This window comes from Phascolarctos cinereus, unplaced genomic scaffold (assembly GCF_003287225.1).
Source record: "Phascolarctos cinereus isolate Bilbo 61053 unplaced genomic scaffold, phaCin_HiC Scaffold_1;HRSCAF=81, whole genome shotgun sequence".
In the NCBI taxonomy this organism is placed as follows: domain Eukaryota; kingdom Metazoa; phylum Chordata; class Mammalia; order Diprotodontia; family Phascolarctidae; genus Phascolarctos; species Phascolarctos cinereus.
Genome location: NW_027555514.1, coordinates 108414242 through 108429552, shown reverse-complemented (window position 1 = coordinate 108429552; position 15311 = coordinate 108414242). Strand labels below are relative to the sequence as shown.

General features: G+C 40.1%; 1 protein-coding gene across 2 annotated transcripts in view; it reads left to right on the top strand.

Annotated features, from left to right (window-relative positions):
- Positions 1-2703: 2703 nt before the first annotated feature.
- Positions 2704-15311, top strand: part of NUP205 (nucleoporin 205) — a 92436-nt gene continuing 79828 nt past the window's right edge. The window contains exons 1-3 of one of the 2 annotated variants that reach the window (XM_021002355.2): positions 2704-2922; positions 11970-12112; positions 12784-12955. In XM_021002355.2, the coding sequence (XP_020858014.1) occupies positions 2895-2922; positions 11970-12112; positions 12784-12955 (343 nt within the window). In that variant the 5' untranslated portion in view covers positions 2704-2894. The remainder of the gene's footprint in view (positions 2923-11969; positions 12113-12783; positions 12956-15311) is intronic. The other variant, XM_021002356.2, reaches the window with a different exon arrangement.

The following is a 15311-nucleotide window of genomic DNA, read 5'->3' as shown; positions in this document are numbered from 1 at the left end:
ATTATCATTTCTATACAGGTGACTTCCAAATCTAATTTTTTTTTTTGTGAGGCAATCGGGGTTGTCAGATATCTGAGGTCAGTTTTGAACTTGGGTCCTCCTGACTCCAAGGTCAGAGCTCTATCTACTTCACCATCTAGCTGCCCCTACTCCCAAATCTATTTAATTTAGCCTTAATCTCTGCTGTATTGCTTAGGGCTCAACAGCTTCACTGGGAGATTCTGCATGCATCCCAAACTAAGTATGTGTAAAAGGGAACTCATTTTTTCTAAAGCTTATTCCTTTTCCAAACTACCATTTTTCTATTGAAGGTATCATTATATTTCTTGTCACCTCTATTCATAACCTTGTGAATCACCTTTGATTTTTGCCTTTCGCTCAACAACTGAAGGTTCTGCCTTCATATTCTCATATACTTCTCCACTCGCATAGCCTGCCTTTTACTTCCAACTCTTATTTTCTCAACTGGACTACAGTAATGGCATCCTAATTTGTCTAAAGCTTTGCCTGTAGTTTCTCTCCTCTACAATCCATTATCCACATAGTGGTCCTATTTATAGACTTTAAACATGTCATCGCCATGTGTCTGTGCCTGATACATACTTGTTTCTTGCCTTGCCTCAACTAAAAAATAGTTCATAGTTCCCTGTCTCCTCAAGGATAAAATACTCCTTTGTTTGGCATTTAAAGCCCTCCACATTCTGGCTCCCACATAGCTGTCCAGTTTTATTTCATATTGCTCTTTCATGCATTCTCTATTCCAGTCAAACTAGCCTGTTAGCTGCTTTCTCGTACAAAACATTCTGTTTGCCATGTCTATGCCTTAGTACAAGAGGCCCTTTATGTATCAAATGTAGTCCTTTTTTTCATCTGTGCCTTGGAATTCCTAGCTTCCTTTAAAGCACAGTTCAGGTACTACCTCCTCCAAGAGGTCTTTCTTTCTCTTTCTTTCTTTCTTTCTTTCTTTCTTTCTTTCTTTCTTTCTTTCTTTCTTTCTTTCTTTCTTTCTTTCTTTCTTTCTTTCCTTCCTTCCTTCCTTCCTTCTCTCTCTCGCTCTCTTTCTTTTCTTTCTTTCTGTTAATTTATTTTGATTTATCAACAATCACTTCCATATGCTTTTGAGTTTAAAATTTTTCTCCCCCTCCCTCCCCATCTCCCTCCCCATATACATTCCTATTAAACATATTTTCACATTAATCATGTTGTAAGTAAGAATTAGAACCAATAGAAGGAACCACAAGAAAGAGGAAACAAAACAGAAAAAAAATAGCAAACAGTATGCTTCGCTCTGCATTCAAACTCCATAGTTCTTTCTTTGGATGTGGATAGCATTTTCCATCATGAGACCTTTGGAGATGTCTTAGATCCTTGCATTGCTGAGAAGGGCTAAGTCTACCAATGTTAGTCATCACACAATGTGGCTGTTACTGTGTATAATATTCTCCTGGTTCTGTTCACTTCACTCAGCATCCAACCATACAAATCTTTCCAGGTTTTTCTGAAGTCAGCCTGTTCATCATTTCTTATAGCATAATAGTATTCCATTACATTCATATACCACAACTTGTTCAGACATTCCAAGAGGCCTTTTTTGATCCCTTCAATTGTTAGCAGTCTTTTCCTCTTGAAATTATTTTGCATTTACTTACTTGGGTACATGTTGAATCCTCCAGGAGAATGTAACCTCCTTGAGGTTGGGGACGTTCCCCCCACCTCCTTTGTTTTCTCAGAACATAACTTAGTGTAGATGCTTAATAAATATTGGTTGAGTTGAATCTTCTCACTAGTCTTCTATGTGAATTTAAGTCCCTTAACATCTGTCTTTCAGTTTTTCCAAGGTAAAATGGTTGCAATGACTCCTGTTTCCTTTTAACCCCTGTGCAATATTGTGAGAAACTAATGTGACTGGTAAGGTCCGCAGAGCATCTTATAAATGTAAATATATAAATATAAATAAAGTCATGAAAATGCAGACTCTTACCCCACCCCTTTGCAGAGGTGAAAGATCCACTATCCTTGTACATTGCACATATTCTTACACTCTTGCCATGTATTGATCAGTAATGCTAATTTATTTCTCTTGTTTTTCTCTCTGGGAAGGTGAAGGATACCAAGTGAAGCTATAGTAATGTAAAAAAAATCACCCCAAACACATAAATAAAAACTTCCTTTTCAACAAAAAGAAATATTTATATCAATACAGTACAAGTTATTTATGTCTCTTATGCCAAAGTAACAGAGCCAGGAAAAGAAACAAGTGTTTGGGACATCCATGTATATTAATGACATTGTTGTGATTTTCTTTGGTCTGCTCTGTACAACTATATTAACAAATTAAGCTTGGAATACTGTTTTGTTTTGTTTTTTGGAATATTGTTAACAGTAGATTCAGTTTTTGGTCTTCGTGGAAACTTTTGGTAAAGACTCCCAGGCAGAAAGGAGTAAAGAGAAGAGGAATTTAATAAGGAAGAAAGGATGACTTGTGTACATATTTCTCTAAATCACAGGGAGAAGCAATAATAACATTAATAACAAGCCTAAAATCATTAATTCCGGGGATTCGGTTCTCTGCTTTCACTTACTAATCTATAGTAAAGCCGACAGTGACAACCGAACTACATATCCCAGCATGTACTGCGGGGAGCCGGCGTTCGCCCGAAGACCTCGTATATCACTCGAGTGGCCCCTGCCTTATTTGAAAAGAAACGTTAACGACGAAAATCGACATTTACACCGGAGGCAGATATCTGGGCCGCGCCCCCGCCTCTGTCGTAGCGGCGTGAGTTTCCTGGAGAGTGGGACCGCAGCAATTCTGTGCAGGCACCGCCACAGCCTGCCCCTGTCTCCGCTGGGCCTTCCACGCGCCGGGAGAACCCGGGTAGTTGGCCTCCAAAATGGCTTCGTTGTTGGCGGTAAATTCGGGTAAGAGCGGGCGGGGGCCCCTCATTGATTCCTCGGTCGCGGCGAAGGGTGACCGCGGCCCCGGCTCCCTGGAGCCCCGGGGTGCGGGGAGGGTGGGGGCGGGGCGCAGGGAGCACGGGCCCCGCTTTTGCCCGGGTGTGGACCCCCGGCCTTGGGGCCGGCCTGGCGTCACGCCCCTCCGCGGGATTTGAACGCTGCGGCCGCGGCCGAGGCTGCCCAGCTAGGTCCGGGGCGGGCGGGGCAGGCGGGGCGGGGAGGCCGAGCTGCTCCCCCGCCTTTTCCGTCGGCTTCGGGCGGCCTTCGTGCCCCTAGCTGGGCCCCCGGCCCGGGGACGGGAGCAGGGAGGTGGCCCGAAGGGTTTGCAAAGCGCTCCACAAATGCTGTCTCGCGTGGATTCTCGATCCCCCGGGGAGGAACGGGAAATCGTTACCTCCATCCTACAGATGGGGAAACCGAGGCAGGCAGGAGTTCAGTGAATTTGCCCTGGGTCACGCAACCTTGGGAGGTAATGGCTATTATTACCCCTCCCCCCCTTTACAGATGAGGGAACTGAAGCCAGTAGAGGTAAATGACTTGTCCAGGGTCACACAGCTAGTAATCCTAGTAAAGCTGTTCTTACCTCCACTTTGCAGATGGAGGAACTGAGTTAGGGAGAGGTTGTGACTTGTCCAGGGACACAGGGTTATTAATCTTGGGAGATAGGTGTTATTAGTATTCCTATTCTACAGATGGGGAAACTGAGGCAGATAGGTTAAATGACTTGGGCAGGATCACACAGCTAGGAAGCGTCAGAGGCTGGATCTGAACTGAGGTCTTCCTGTCCAGCACTCCATCCACTGGGCCACCCATCTGCTTCTGGTCCCCATTTGTTCAGTATCCAAGGTACAGGGTGCTGAAGGCTGGGGTCCGAAAAATGAAAATGTCTCAAAAATAAATTGTAATTTCTGCTCTGGAAGAGTTCACAGTGCATGGTAGATACAGTGTATAGGGGGGGTCGAGGAATGAATTGGTTATATACTTATTGAGTTTTTTTTTGCTTTTATTTATTTTTATTGGTTCTCTTTGGGCATTCTCCCCCCCCCATTTTATTAATTTATTGATTTATCAACAATCACTTCCATACACTTTTGAGTTGAAAATTTTTCTCCCCCTTCCTCCCCCCACCCTCCCCAAGACGGTGCACAGTCTGATATAGGTTTTACATTTACATCCCCCTTAAATATATTTTCACATTAGTGAAGTTGTAAGTAAAAATTAAAACCAATAGGAGGAACCATCAGAAAGATGAAAGAAAACTCAACAGAAGGTAAAAATAAGTGATAGCGATTCGACTTCCATAGTTCTTTCTTTGGATGTGGACAGCATTTTCCATCCCGAGGCCTCTGGAGATGTCGTAGATCCTCGTAATGCTGAGAAGGGTTCAGTTTAACAATCTTAGTCATTGCATAACGTGGCTGTTGTGTACAAAGTCCTCTTGGTTCTGCTCACTACTTACTGAGATCTTCTAATTGTTTCATGTGCCTAAGTAAGTCTTGTCGATTCAACAAGCTTGTTACCTGTTCATGTGTGGTATGGTGTAGTGGGGAAAGAGCACAGTTTTTGGATGTTTTAGGATTGATTATTGATATTGGTTATTGATTATTGATAATTGATATTGATTATTGATAATTTATCTCAGAGCTCAGCTCATTTTACAGAGAAGGTAACTGAGTCTTAAGAAGGTACAGTGACTTCCCCAAATTCACATAGGTAATAAATTAAGTCAACAAGTTTTATTAAGCACTTTTTTATTAAGCCAGGCACTGTGCTAAGGGTTGGTGTTATAAAGAAAGCTAAAAATATCCCTGCCCCCGAAAGGAGTTCCTATTCTAATGGGGGAGCCAATATGCAGTTTTACATGCATGACATATGAAGTATAGATGAAAGGTTTTCTCAGAAGGGAAGGCATGGGAGGAAGGGGGGCCCTTTTGTAGAAGGTGGGATTTGAACTGAGTCTTGAAGGAAGCCAGGGGGCTGAGAGGAGGAGAGAGTTTTTCAGCAGTGGACAGACAGTGAAAAGATCCAGATTCAGGAGACTCCACACATAGTAAACAGCATATTGGAATCACATTTCACTTTAAGTAAAATTATGTAAATACCCAAGGTCTCTGATTTTGGGCCCTTGTGGGGAAACTCCCTGTCTGTGACTTAGATAAATCCCAGAGGTACGTAGAAGATAAGGACTCATCCAGAATCACAGCCTGTAAGTATCGGAAGAGGGATTTGAACCCACAATTTCATGATTCTTAGCTCAGTCCTCCATGAATTATTTAAATTTCTTAGGCATCTACTCTGTGCTTGGTGCTGAGGATTCAAAGAAAAAATGTTATTTGAAATAGCCCCTGTCTTTGAGGAGCTTGTAGCCCCTAAGTAAGCTAAATGTGTGAATATTCAGATTTACAGAAAAAACAAATTGTTACAAAAAAGTGATTTCGGCTTAGTTACTACAGGGTTCATATAAAAGGTTTCATTGATCCACAGCCTTTCAGGCACAAATGCCACCTACTGGAAAAAGTGAGATACACATCTGTGCTGTCCCCTCAGTCACTGAGCACTCCTTCAAAGTCCAGTGGAAGAGGACTCAGAGTTGGAGTGCTCTTTGGAATACAAAGCGAGGGGATCTTTGTTCCATGGAACTGCCTTCCTTTGCCACCATGGATCAGTCAGTCAGAAGCATTTATTAAGGACCTGCTGTTTGCTAGGCACTGGGGATGCAGAGACAAGTTAGAGTTTCCTAATTCCACTCCGAGAGACATGGACACAGAAATGTTTATGTAATAGAGATGTAAAATAAATGAAATGTGATTGATAAGGTATGTGGAGGCAGCACTAGTAGCTGGGGAGGTCAGGAAGGGCCTCATGTAGGAGATAACAGTCGAGTAGAACTTTGAAGGAAACTAGGGATTCTCAGAGAAGAGTTAGGAGGGAGTCCATTCCAGGCATGGGGGAAGGCCTGTAAGAAGGCATGAGAAAAAGCAGTAACATCTCATTGTGAGAGATACAGCAAGAAGGCCAGTTTGAACTGTTAGAGTTCATTAGTGGATGTCAGTCTGATTGTGATGGATGTTCAAAGCCAGAGGAGTTTTTGTTTGTTCCTAGAGGTAATAGAAGTCACTGGGGTTTGTTGAGCAGGAGAGTGATGTGGTCACTTTAGCAGCTCTTCTTCCCCTGCTTTCTTTCCCTTACCTCATTTCTCCGTTTGCCCTGCTTCCTTGTCTTCAGGCTGGGGGTTAGGGATTAGATTGGACTTTTTCTTACAGATATTAGCCATGGCCCACCTTTCAACCTTGCTTGATGAAAACTTTCTGAAGGCTTCTGCTCACACATTGAGGGATACAGTGATACACCCTTAAAACCCAAATTGGGTACAGCTAAGCAGAGAGTTGAACCTCTGGAGGTTCTGTTGACCTTGAGCTATGGGAGACAGGGAGTCATGTTAGTAATATGAGTTCTCTAAGGTAAATAAATTTTCCAGTATTATTTTTCAAGAGAAAAAAATAGGCAATTGTATTGTCATTTTGAAAGGCTACAGTATTTTATCTGATCTCTTAAGATGAAGTTTAATAGGGATTAATTTAATGTTTTATGCTTGTTCAGAAATTGGCTTCACAAATATAAAATGGTGACTACATGGTTAGGAAGCAGGTTTGGTGAAAAAATAGGAGGGTTTTATTGGACTGTAATCTCAGTATGTGGCAGTCAGAAAAGCTAATGTACTCTTAGGTTGAATTAAAAGAGCCATCTTTTCCAGGAATAAGGAAATGGTAGTCTTGCTGTACTAGGCCTGGTCAGACTTTGTCAGGAATATTATTTGGTTCTGGATGCCATAGTTGAAGAAAAGCATTGATAATCTAAACTGCTTTACCATTCCCAATGGTGAAGGGTTTGTAATCCATGCCATTTGAGGTTAAATTGTCGGAACTGGGGGTTTTTACCTTGGAAAAGAGAAGACTTAGGGGTCATAATAGCTGCCTTCAAGTATTTGGATGGCCTGTCAAATAGCTGAGGGACTATGCTTTTTCTTTTTGGCCTTAGGGGGCAGAACCAGAAGCAGTAAGTAGAAATTTTAGAGGCAAATTGTTCAGGAAAAATTTCCTGTCCAAAAGTAGAATGAACTCTGTGGAATGGTGGTAGATTCTCCCCTGCTCTCAGGTTTTCAAGCAGAGACTGGATGTTGGCTTGTTGGGTGTGGCATAGGGAAGAGGGGGTTTATGCTAGATGGCTCTGGAGGTCTAGTCCAGCTCTCAAATTCTATGATTCTATGAGTTCGTTTTGTGATTCTTGACTTTCTCAGATTCTTGGGTGAGCCAGACACAATAGACTTTTTCCTTCATGTTTGTAACCAGTTGTTGAGTGTGGTGTTTGGGGTCTTCTTTTACCATCTCAAAACTTAGAATCAGAATCTTAGATCTGGAAGGGACTTTAGGAGTCAGCAAGTCCGACTGATGCGGTTTGAGGGGTTCAGGGACCTCTCAAGGACCAAAGTACAGGACAGAGTTGTTTGGAATGATTTCATGGACTCGAGCAGTCTTCCAGTCAGGTGGCAAAAAGTTTATTGTAGCACTAATATGAAGGGCAGAGATCCTTAAGGATTCTGCTATGGTAGGCAGAGCTCCTTAGGGAACTTGCCATGGTGGGCACGGCCCACTCATAAGTTATTGCCAGAGATAGGGTCTTTGGACTGGGGAGAAAACTGTCAGGGATAGTGTTTTGAGGCTAGGGAGAAATAGGAACTTGGATGTGGGGTCTGAGCACAGGCACCCAAGCACCCCATCACAGCCTCTTGCCCAGTGTAGGAATCTCTGTAAAATGTCACCCAATATTTGCTTGTTTTGTCTCTTGCCTTTTAAATGGATTAAAAAGTACCTTTATCATTTAGTACTAATATTAGGGCTGTGTTACCAATATTAGTGTCTTCAGCAACTTTTCACCTTTCATTATTTTAGTCACCACCCTGACTCTTCCCTTTGCAAAGTTCATTTTGTTCTTATGTCCTTTACTTTTGTGCCGAGAAAATGCCCTAGTCAAGCCACATCTGTAGTACAGTAGGAATACTATTTGCATTAGTTTTTTTAATGGGCACATATTTCTTCATCTTTTGAGCTTAGAAGCAATTAAAACCTATATCTTTTTCAATGAACAACCATAAGCTAAGCCTTCCCAAACCTGTATTTGTGCATTTGATTTAAAAAAATCAAATTATAGAGAACATTATGAAATGCAAAATGTATAATTTTGATTACATTAAATTAAAAAGTTTTTGCATGAATAAAGCCAATGCAGCCAAGATTAGAAGGGAAACAGAAAGCTGGGAAACAATTTTTACAGCCAGTGTCTCTGATAAAGGCCTCATTTCTAAAATATATAGAGAACTGAGTCAAATTTATAAGACTACAAGTCATTCCCTAATTGATAAATGGTCAAAGGATATGAACAGGCAGCTTTCACATGAAGAAATTAAAAGCTATGTGTAGTCATATGAAAAAATGCTCTAAATCACTATTGATTAGAGAAATGCAAATCAAAACAACTCAGAGGTGCTATATCACACCTGTCAGATTGGCTACATGACAAAACAGGAAAATGATGAATGTTGGAGAAGATGTGGGAAAATTGGAACACTAATGCAGTTGGTGGAGTTGTGAACTGATCCAACCATTCTGGAGAGCAATTTGGAGCTATGCCCAAAGGACTATAAAATTGTGTATACCCTTTGACCCAGCAATACCACTTCTGGTCTGTATCCCAAAGAGATCATAAAAATGGGAAAAGGACCCACATGCACAGAAATATTTATAGCAGCTCTTTTTGTGGTGGCAAAGAATTGGAATTTGAGGGGATGCCCATCAACTGGGGAGTGGCTGAAAAAGTTGTGCTATATGAATGTAATGGAATACTATTGTTCCATAAGAAATGATGAGCAGGTGGACCTCATAAAAACCTGAAAAGACTTACATGAATTGATTCTGAGTAAAGTGGGGAGAGCCGGGAGAACATCGTACCTGTGTAACAGGTGCAGCAGCATTGTGCAATGACCAACTTTGATAGACTTAGCTTTTCTCAACGATGTAAGGTTCTAAGACAATTCCGAAAGACTCATGATGGAAAATGCTATCTACATCCAGAGAAAAAAACTATGGAGTCTGGCTGCAGATTGAAGCATGTTATTTTCTTTCTTTCTTTTTTTTTTGTTTCTTATTTTTTGTGTTTTTTCCCTTTGGTTCTAATTCTTCTTTATAACATGACTAATGTGGGAATATGTTTAATATGAATGTGTATGTATAGCCTATATCAGATTGCATGCCGTTTTGGGAAGGGGGAGAAAATTTAGAACTCAAAGTCCTATAGAAGTGAATGTCAAAAACTAAAAATAAATAAATAATTTTTAACAAAAGGAAAAAATCAAATTGTAAGACTTTAAATGTGTCCCTGTTATATCCAATTTTGGCACATTGTTCTAGTTTGTTAATCTCATTTAATCTATTACTTAGAATCTTAGTTACTTCACCTAGCTTCATATCATCTCTACTTCAGTAAGAATGCTTTCTGTGCCTTTATCCATTCTGCTAATACAAATTTTGGACAAGACATGGAAAGAGACAAAAGGTGCTTCTGTTGGTCCTCCAGTCCACCGGTTTCTTAACTTCTTTTCTTTTTTGGGTGTGGGGCTAGGCAATGGGGTTAAGTGACTTGCCCAGAGTCGTGTAGCTTAGTAAGTGTCAAATGTCTGAGGCAGGATTTGAACTCAGACCCTCCTGACTCCAGGACCTGTGCTCTATTAACTTTACTTCTTAAAGACCAGCCTTAACCCCAGATCACTGTGGCTGTCTTTGATTGGCCAGCAGTAGGTCCCAGGCCAAGCCTTACTTGGTCGTTGTTTGGGCCCTGATTAGCTCAGAGTGAGTATAAATAGCAGTTGTTTCTATTTGACCAGAAACCCTGAGGATCATCCCCATCCAGATGGATTTTTTTTTTGTTTTGGCTAGGTAAAAGTGGCCATTCTTTGCCTCATTTCTTACCTAGCCTTAATCGCTAAATGAGTATTGCCTCAGACAAACTGAGACCTGGGAAAGACCTTAGCTTAAAAAGGCCAGAGTCTCCCTCTGTATCCAGGGCCATCTCCAGTCATCCTGATCTGTATCTGGCCACTGAACCCAGATGGCTCCAAAGGAGAGAGGGTGGTGACTTTCCACAGCTCTGCCTCACTTCAATTCAATTCACTTGCACGTCATGACATCACCTTCCTGATGTCATGGTCCTTTTTGAGGACAAAGGACAAACAACAGTCAAATTCAAATAGAACTGGATCTCTGTGGCAGCTTATTAACTTAGAAAACCACAAATTAACATTTATCTATTTTGTACTATATTTTTATTTATTAAACATTTCCCAATAACATTTTAATCTGGTGTGGGTTTGGCTCTTAATTGATTTGCTCAGGCTTCCACAGGATAAATGGTGGAGTCAAAGTTTCAGCATAAGTCCCTGACTCCAGACCAGTGCCCTATACCTATACCACATTACCAAGGAGCAGAATACCTATTTAAGAAGAACTGAGTTTCTTCTGGTGGACTAAAACAGAAATTTTCGGAGTATTACCTGTAATACTTAGAAATTGACTGATTTTTAAACATTTGGCTAGTGCTTGGAGTTATAGCTCTTTGTGGGCTAGGCCTTAAATAGCCCGTCTTCCTTCTCTTCTATTATTGTTTCTGTGATATTTTGCTTGCACATTTTTCCTGACTTGGCTTTAAATTATTTTGACTCTTTTCACTTCTATTTCTAGTCAGTCCACTAAGTCCTGCTGATTCTTTCTTTGCAGTGTTTCTGGTGTCTGTCCTTTTTTGTTTTCAGGGCCAACTCTAGTTCATGTGCTCAAATCTAGATTACTATAATAACCCCCTACCTGGCCTTTTGCCTTTAGTATCTTTCTAGCCCATTCTGCATAGCACTGCTAGATTAAACTTTCAAAAACACTAATTTCAGCAAATATTCCCTGGCCCCCAGATCCTGCAGTGACTCCATTGCTTCAGGCATAAAATCCAAACTCTAGCTTGGCCATTCAAGGCAATAAAGTTACTTCCTCTATCTGTCCTTCCACTTCCTCTGACATATTAGTTTTTGTACTATCTTCATTATATGAATCTGTGATCTTTTTGATGTAGATGCTCTAGTCAATAGGGCAGATTGCATCCCATCTGCACATTTCCAGTCTGTGTGACTTGTATATTCCTCTATAAATCGTCTAAGAATATAATATCCACATAAAATTAAATAAAAATCTGTACTACTCTCAACTAGCTTCCCAGAAAATTTGCCATTTTTCTTTCTTCCAGACTCCTAACCTGTCTTGTTTACTGAAACTTCATAAAACCATCCCTGCTTTTCATAAGCTTTGTATATTGTGTTCTACTTTTGTTCTTGTAATTTTATAAGATATTGGACTGGTATAGTGAATAGAAAACTAGCCTTGGAGCCAGGAATACCTGGGTTCAAGTTCTGCATGGGGTGGGGGTGAGGGGCAGGACCAACCTATACATAAAGATCCCTGTGGGTGGCATATTGACTTAATTTTAAACTATAATGTAACATGTTTTATTTTTTATTTATTTTGTTAAATAGTTTCCCAATTGCATTTTAATCTGGTTTGGCCTTCACTTGAATATTGTATTCTCTTTTTAACCCCTCTGCTCTAGACAAGTCTGAGACTCTTTTAAGTTTCAGAAAAAGTGTATTGGTGGAGGGAGTTTCCTATAACAATGAAATCACAGGTCTAGTTTCTGTCCCAACTATGTAGAGGTAAAGTATCATGTCAAAGAACATAAAATTCCTAAATTTATACTTCTAAGTTTGCATGTAATTGATACAGATAGCTTCCTGTATTTAGAAGTAGGATCATTTATTCTCTGCAAAATAATTTTCTTCATCTAATAGTGAAACCGAATAGTTTTAGATTCAAAAGATTGCATTCCAAATGTAGATTTTAATTTGTTTGTTTTTCTTTAAGCTGCTAGCCTTTGGGGTCCATACAAAGACATCTGGCAAACAGTGGGAAACGCCATTTGGAGAAGACAACCTGAAGCTGTTCACCTTGTTGACCTTGTTTTGAAGAAACACAAACCTGATTTCATCTCATTATTCAAGAATCCAGTAAGGAATTTTCTTTTGGGAATTATATAATGAGAAAGGGAGTATTAACTACAAGCGGATGAGGAACTAGGTTGTGGCCATGTGAGTTGACAGAAAAGAATGAATAAAAGAGATGTGATAGAGGTATAATTGATAAGACAAGATAATTATTTGGATATATGGGATGGGGGAGGGGGGGTTGAGTGAGGAGCCCAACATGACCTTGAGGTTTATGAATGGGAGAGAATGGGAGTGTAGTAGTGACTTTAGTGGAAATCAGAAAGTTTGGAGTGGAATAGGTTTAGGGAGAGGATCATGAGTTCTTTTTTAGATATGTTGAATGTGAGTTGCATAGAAGATGTCCAGATGGAGATATCAAGCAGTTGGTGACACTGGACTAGAGATTGGAATTCAGGTTAGGGCTGGGTAAAAAATATTTTTGGGAATTTTCTCCATAAACATCATATTTGAACCTGTGGAAGCTGAGGAAGTGGTTAGACTGAAAGGAGGGAAACTAGAGTAATATTATTTAAAATTATTACCTTACAGCTATCAATTTCTTAGATTATTTAAGAAAAAATGTTTCTGCTTGTACTTATGTCAAGGCTAGGTTACTGATGTCATCCTTTTAGAGGTGACGTGAAGCCTCTTGCTGACTCTATGTTCAGTTTATCATCATTTTCACTTTTCAGGCCAAAAATGTTCAGCAGCACGAGAAGGTTCAGAAGGCAAGTACAGAAGGAGTTGCTATCCAGGGTCAGCAAGGAAGCCGACTTCTTCCTGAGCAGCTCATTAGAGAAGCCTTCATCCTGAGTGACCTCTTTGACATTGGTGAACTAGCCGCTGTTGAACTTCTTTTGGCTGGTAGGTTGGAATTAAACCAAAGCTCTGCTGAATGCATGGGGTTGTGGTAAAGAAAGCACTTGGAAAATCTTAGGCAATTTTATATGAATGTGGATATTGTGATGTGGTAGTGCTATTGATTGTAATTATCAGTGCATATTTAGAAAGTAGTAAATAATCTAGAATCTAGATCTGTCCATTTCTTAAAATAAAGAAGCCAATGCATTGGAAAGATACTGCTCAGAGTATGTCTTTTTTTCTTTGTTAATCTAATCAGTTTCAATGTAACTTTTTGAAATGGTAAGCTAAGAGATCCCCAAATTACTTTATGACATAGACAGTATATGTGTGTGTACATATACATAGACGTGTGTGTGTGTGTGTGTGTTTGTGTTTGTGTATCATCAGGTATTTATTATTATCTAAGGCAACTTCTCTAGAGAGTGAATATCTTCTCATTTTGCACATGGGGAATTTGAGGTCTTAACAAGTTCCATAAATTGCCCAGTGCCACATTAGAGACTAAGGGATGGGACTAGAAATGGAATTAAACTTTCCGCTTCAGTAAATTCAACAAATATTTATCAGAATCTGACACGTGCAGAACACTTGGCAGGGTGATAGAATAAATCCACAGAATAAATGGTACCTAGTTCCCCATCCCCATGGAAAACATAGTCTAGAAGGGAATTATGACACCTACATAAATAGCAAAAGTACAAGATGCTATGAAATGAAAGCATAAAAGTTTACAAGGTCTTAGAAGGCTGAGATTGCTGTTGCCTGAGAGGAATCAAGGAAGGCTTATTGGGGGAGGTAGCATTGGATGTGGGCCTTCATTGTCAGGTAGGATTAACATAGGCAGAGATTGAAAGGTTGGATTGAGGTTGAGTGGGGGCATGCTGGACATAGGAAATAGCATGAGCAAAGATTCAGAGACTTGACAGAATGGGAAATTGGGAAGGTAGGAAGGGAAGCAGATTTTTGGGGGAGGAGAATGAATCTGGTTTTGAACATGCTGGATTTGAGGTGCTGAAGGGACAGCCAGGAGAATATGCCCAGGAGGTGTTTTTGAATTTTGAGGCTTGAAATTGGAAGATATTTCAGGGTTAGTATACTACATGGTACATTATTTAATCTACTGTACCATTTTGCCTTTCTTTTATGGAAACATGTTCTTTGGAAAACCTTGAAAGCTGTAAGACAACTTGTTTTATGTAAAACATGACTGCAAACTGTTATTATCATTACACTCTTTTATTAAGGTATTTACTTTGCACATATACCTGCAGAAAAGAGGTGATACTGCTTCAAAAGTATTGAAGGACTGATTTTCAAGATATCGAAAGAGGAAGAAATACTGAAAGATTGGAGGAAAAAATCACAATAATTAAAAGGAGATTGATAGGACGTCAGTAACTACTGATCCATAAGTCTGTATTCTTATCTTTATAAAATTTTTATGAGAATTATCCCCACATGTATCTAGTGAGAACAGAATAGTCACATAATTGATCCCACTATGTTTATTCTTATTGTATATATAAAAGTATTTGAGGACCAGACAGTCTTAAAGGCATCCAAAAGGTGTCTGTCACACATGTGTTAAGGTCACACATATGTTAAGATCACACAAGGTAACCTGAACCAGAGAGGTAACTTTGATTATCAGTATGAATGGAGCCATCAGACGAGGAGACGTACAGTCACTGAAGGTGGTCATGTCATAGGGCATGTTCTGCCCGGAGACCAAATGCAAGAATGTTTGCTTTTACATTCCGAGTTTTTCTAGACGCTGCTGTTTGTAGATGTCTTCGTGCTGAATGCGAGTATCCCTGGAATACTGAAGAGCCTTCTTCCTGAGAACCGTGACAGCTGAAAAAGGCTCAGGCTGACAGACCACAGCAGTATGCCACATGGAGGAAGAATGTGTATTTCTTCCAGCATGATGTTAGATGAGCAGTCCATTCACTTAGTCCATAGGTTTCAGATAGGCTCTGCAGGTGCCAGATGTGCTGGTACTCCTGGAATGTTAAAGTCCTAAAGGGAGGGAGACCTCTGGATGATTTTTGGGAAGATATGGGCAGGAATCATGCAGGGAAAAGTGTGGTTGAGTTAGGATCTACTCTGTTCAATGGAATAGCTGCACTAATGAGGTCAGGGATCCATAGAAATTTGGAAGTACTGGGACAGTGTCGTGGTCTTTTCCTTTAATGTATTCTGCTTTCTCTCTGCATTTTTTTTCATATTGGTGCTTTGAGCTTGTTGTAAGTCAATAAAGATTATACATTCAGTGATTTTAGCTTATCTAGAAGTTATTTCAACTAAAAGAGTCTTTTAATGGAAGATTTAAAAGACTTGAATAGCTATCCTTTTT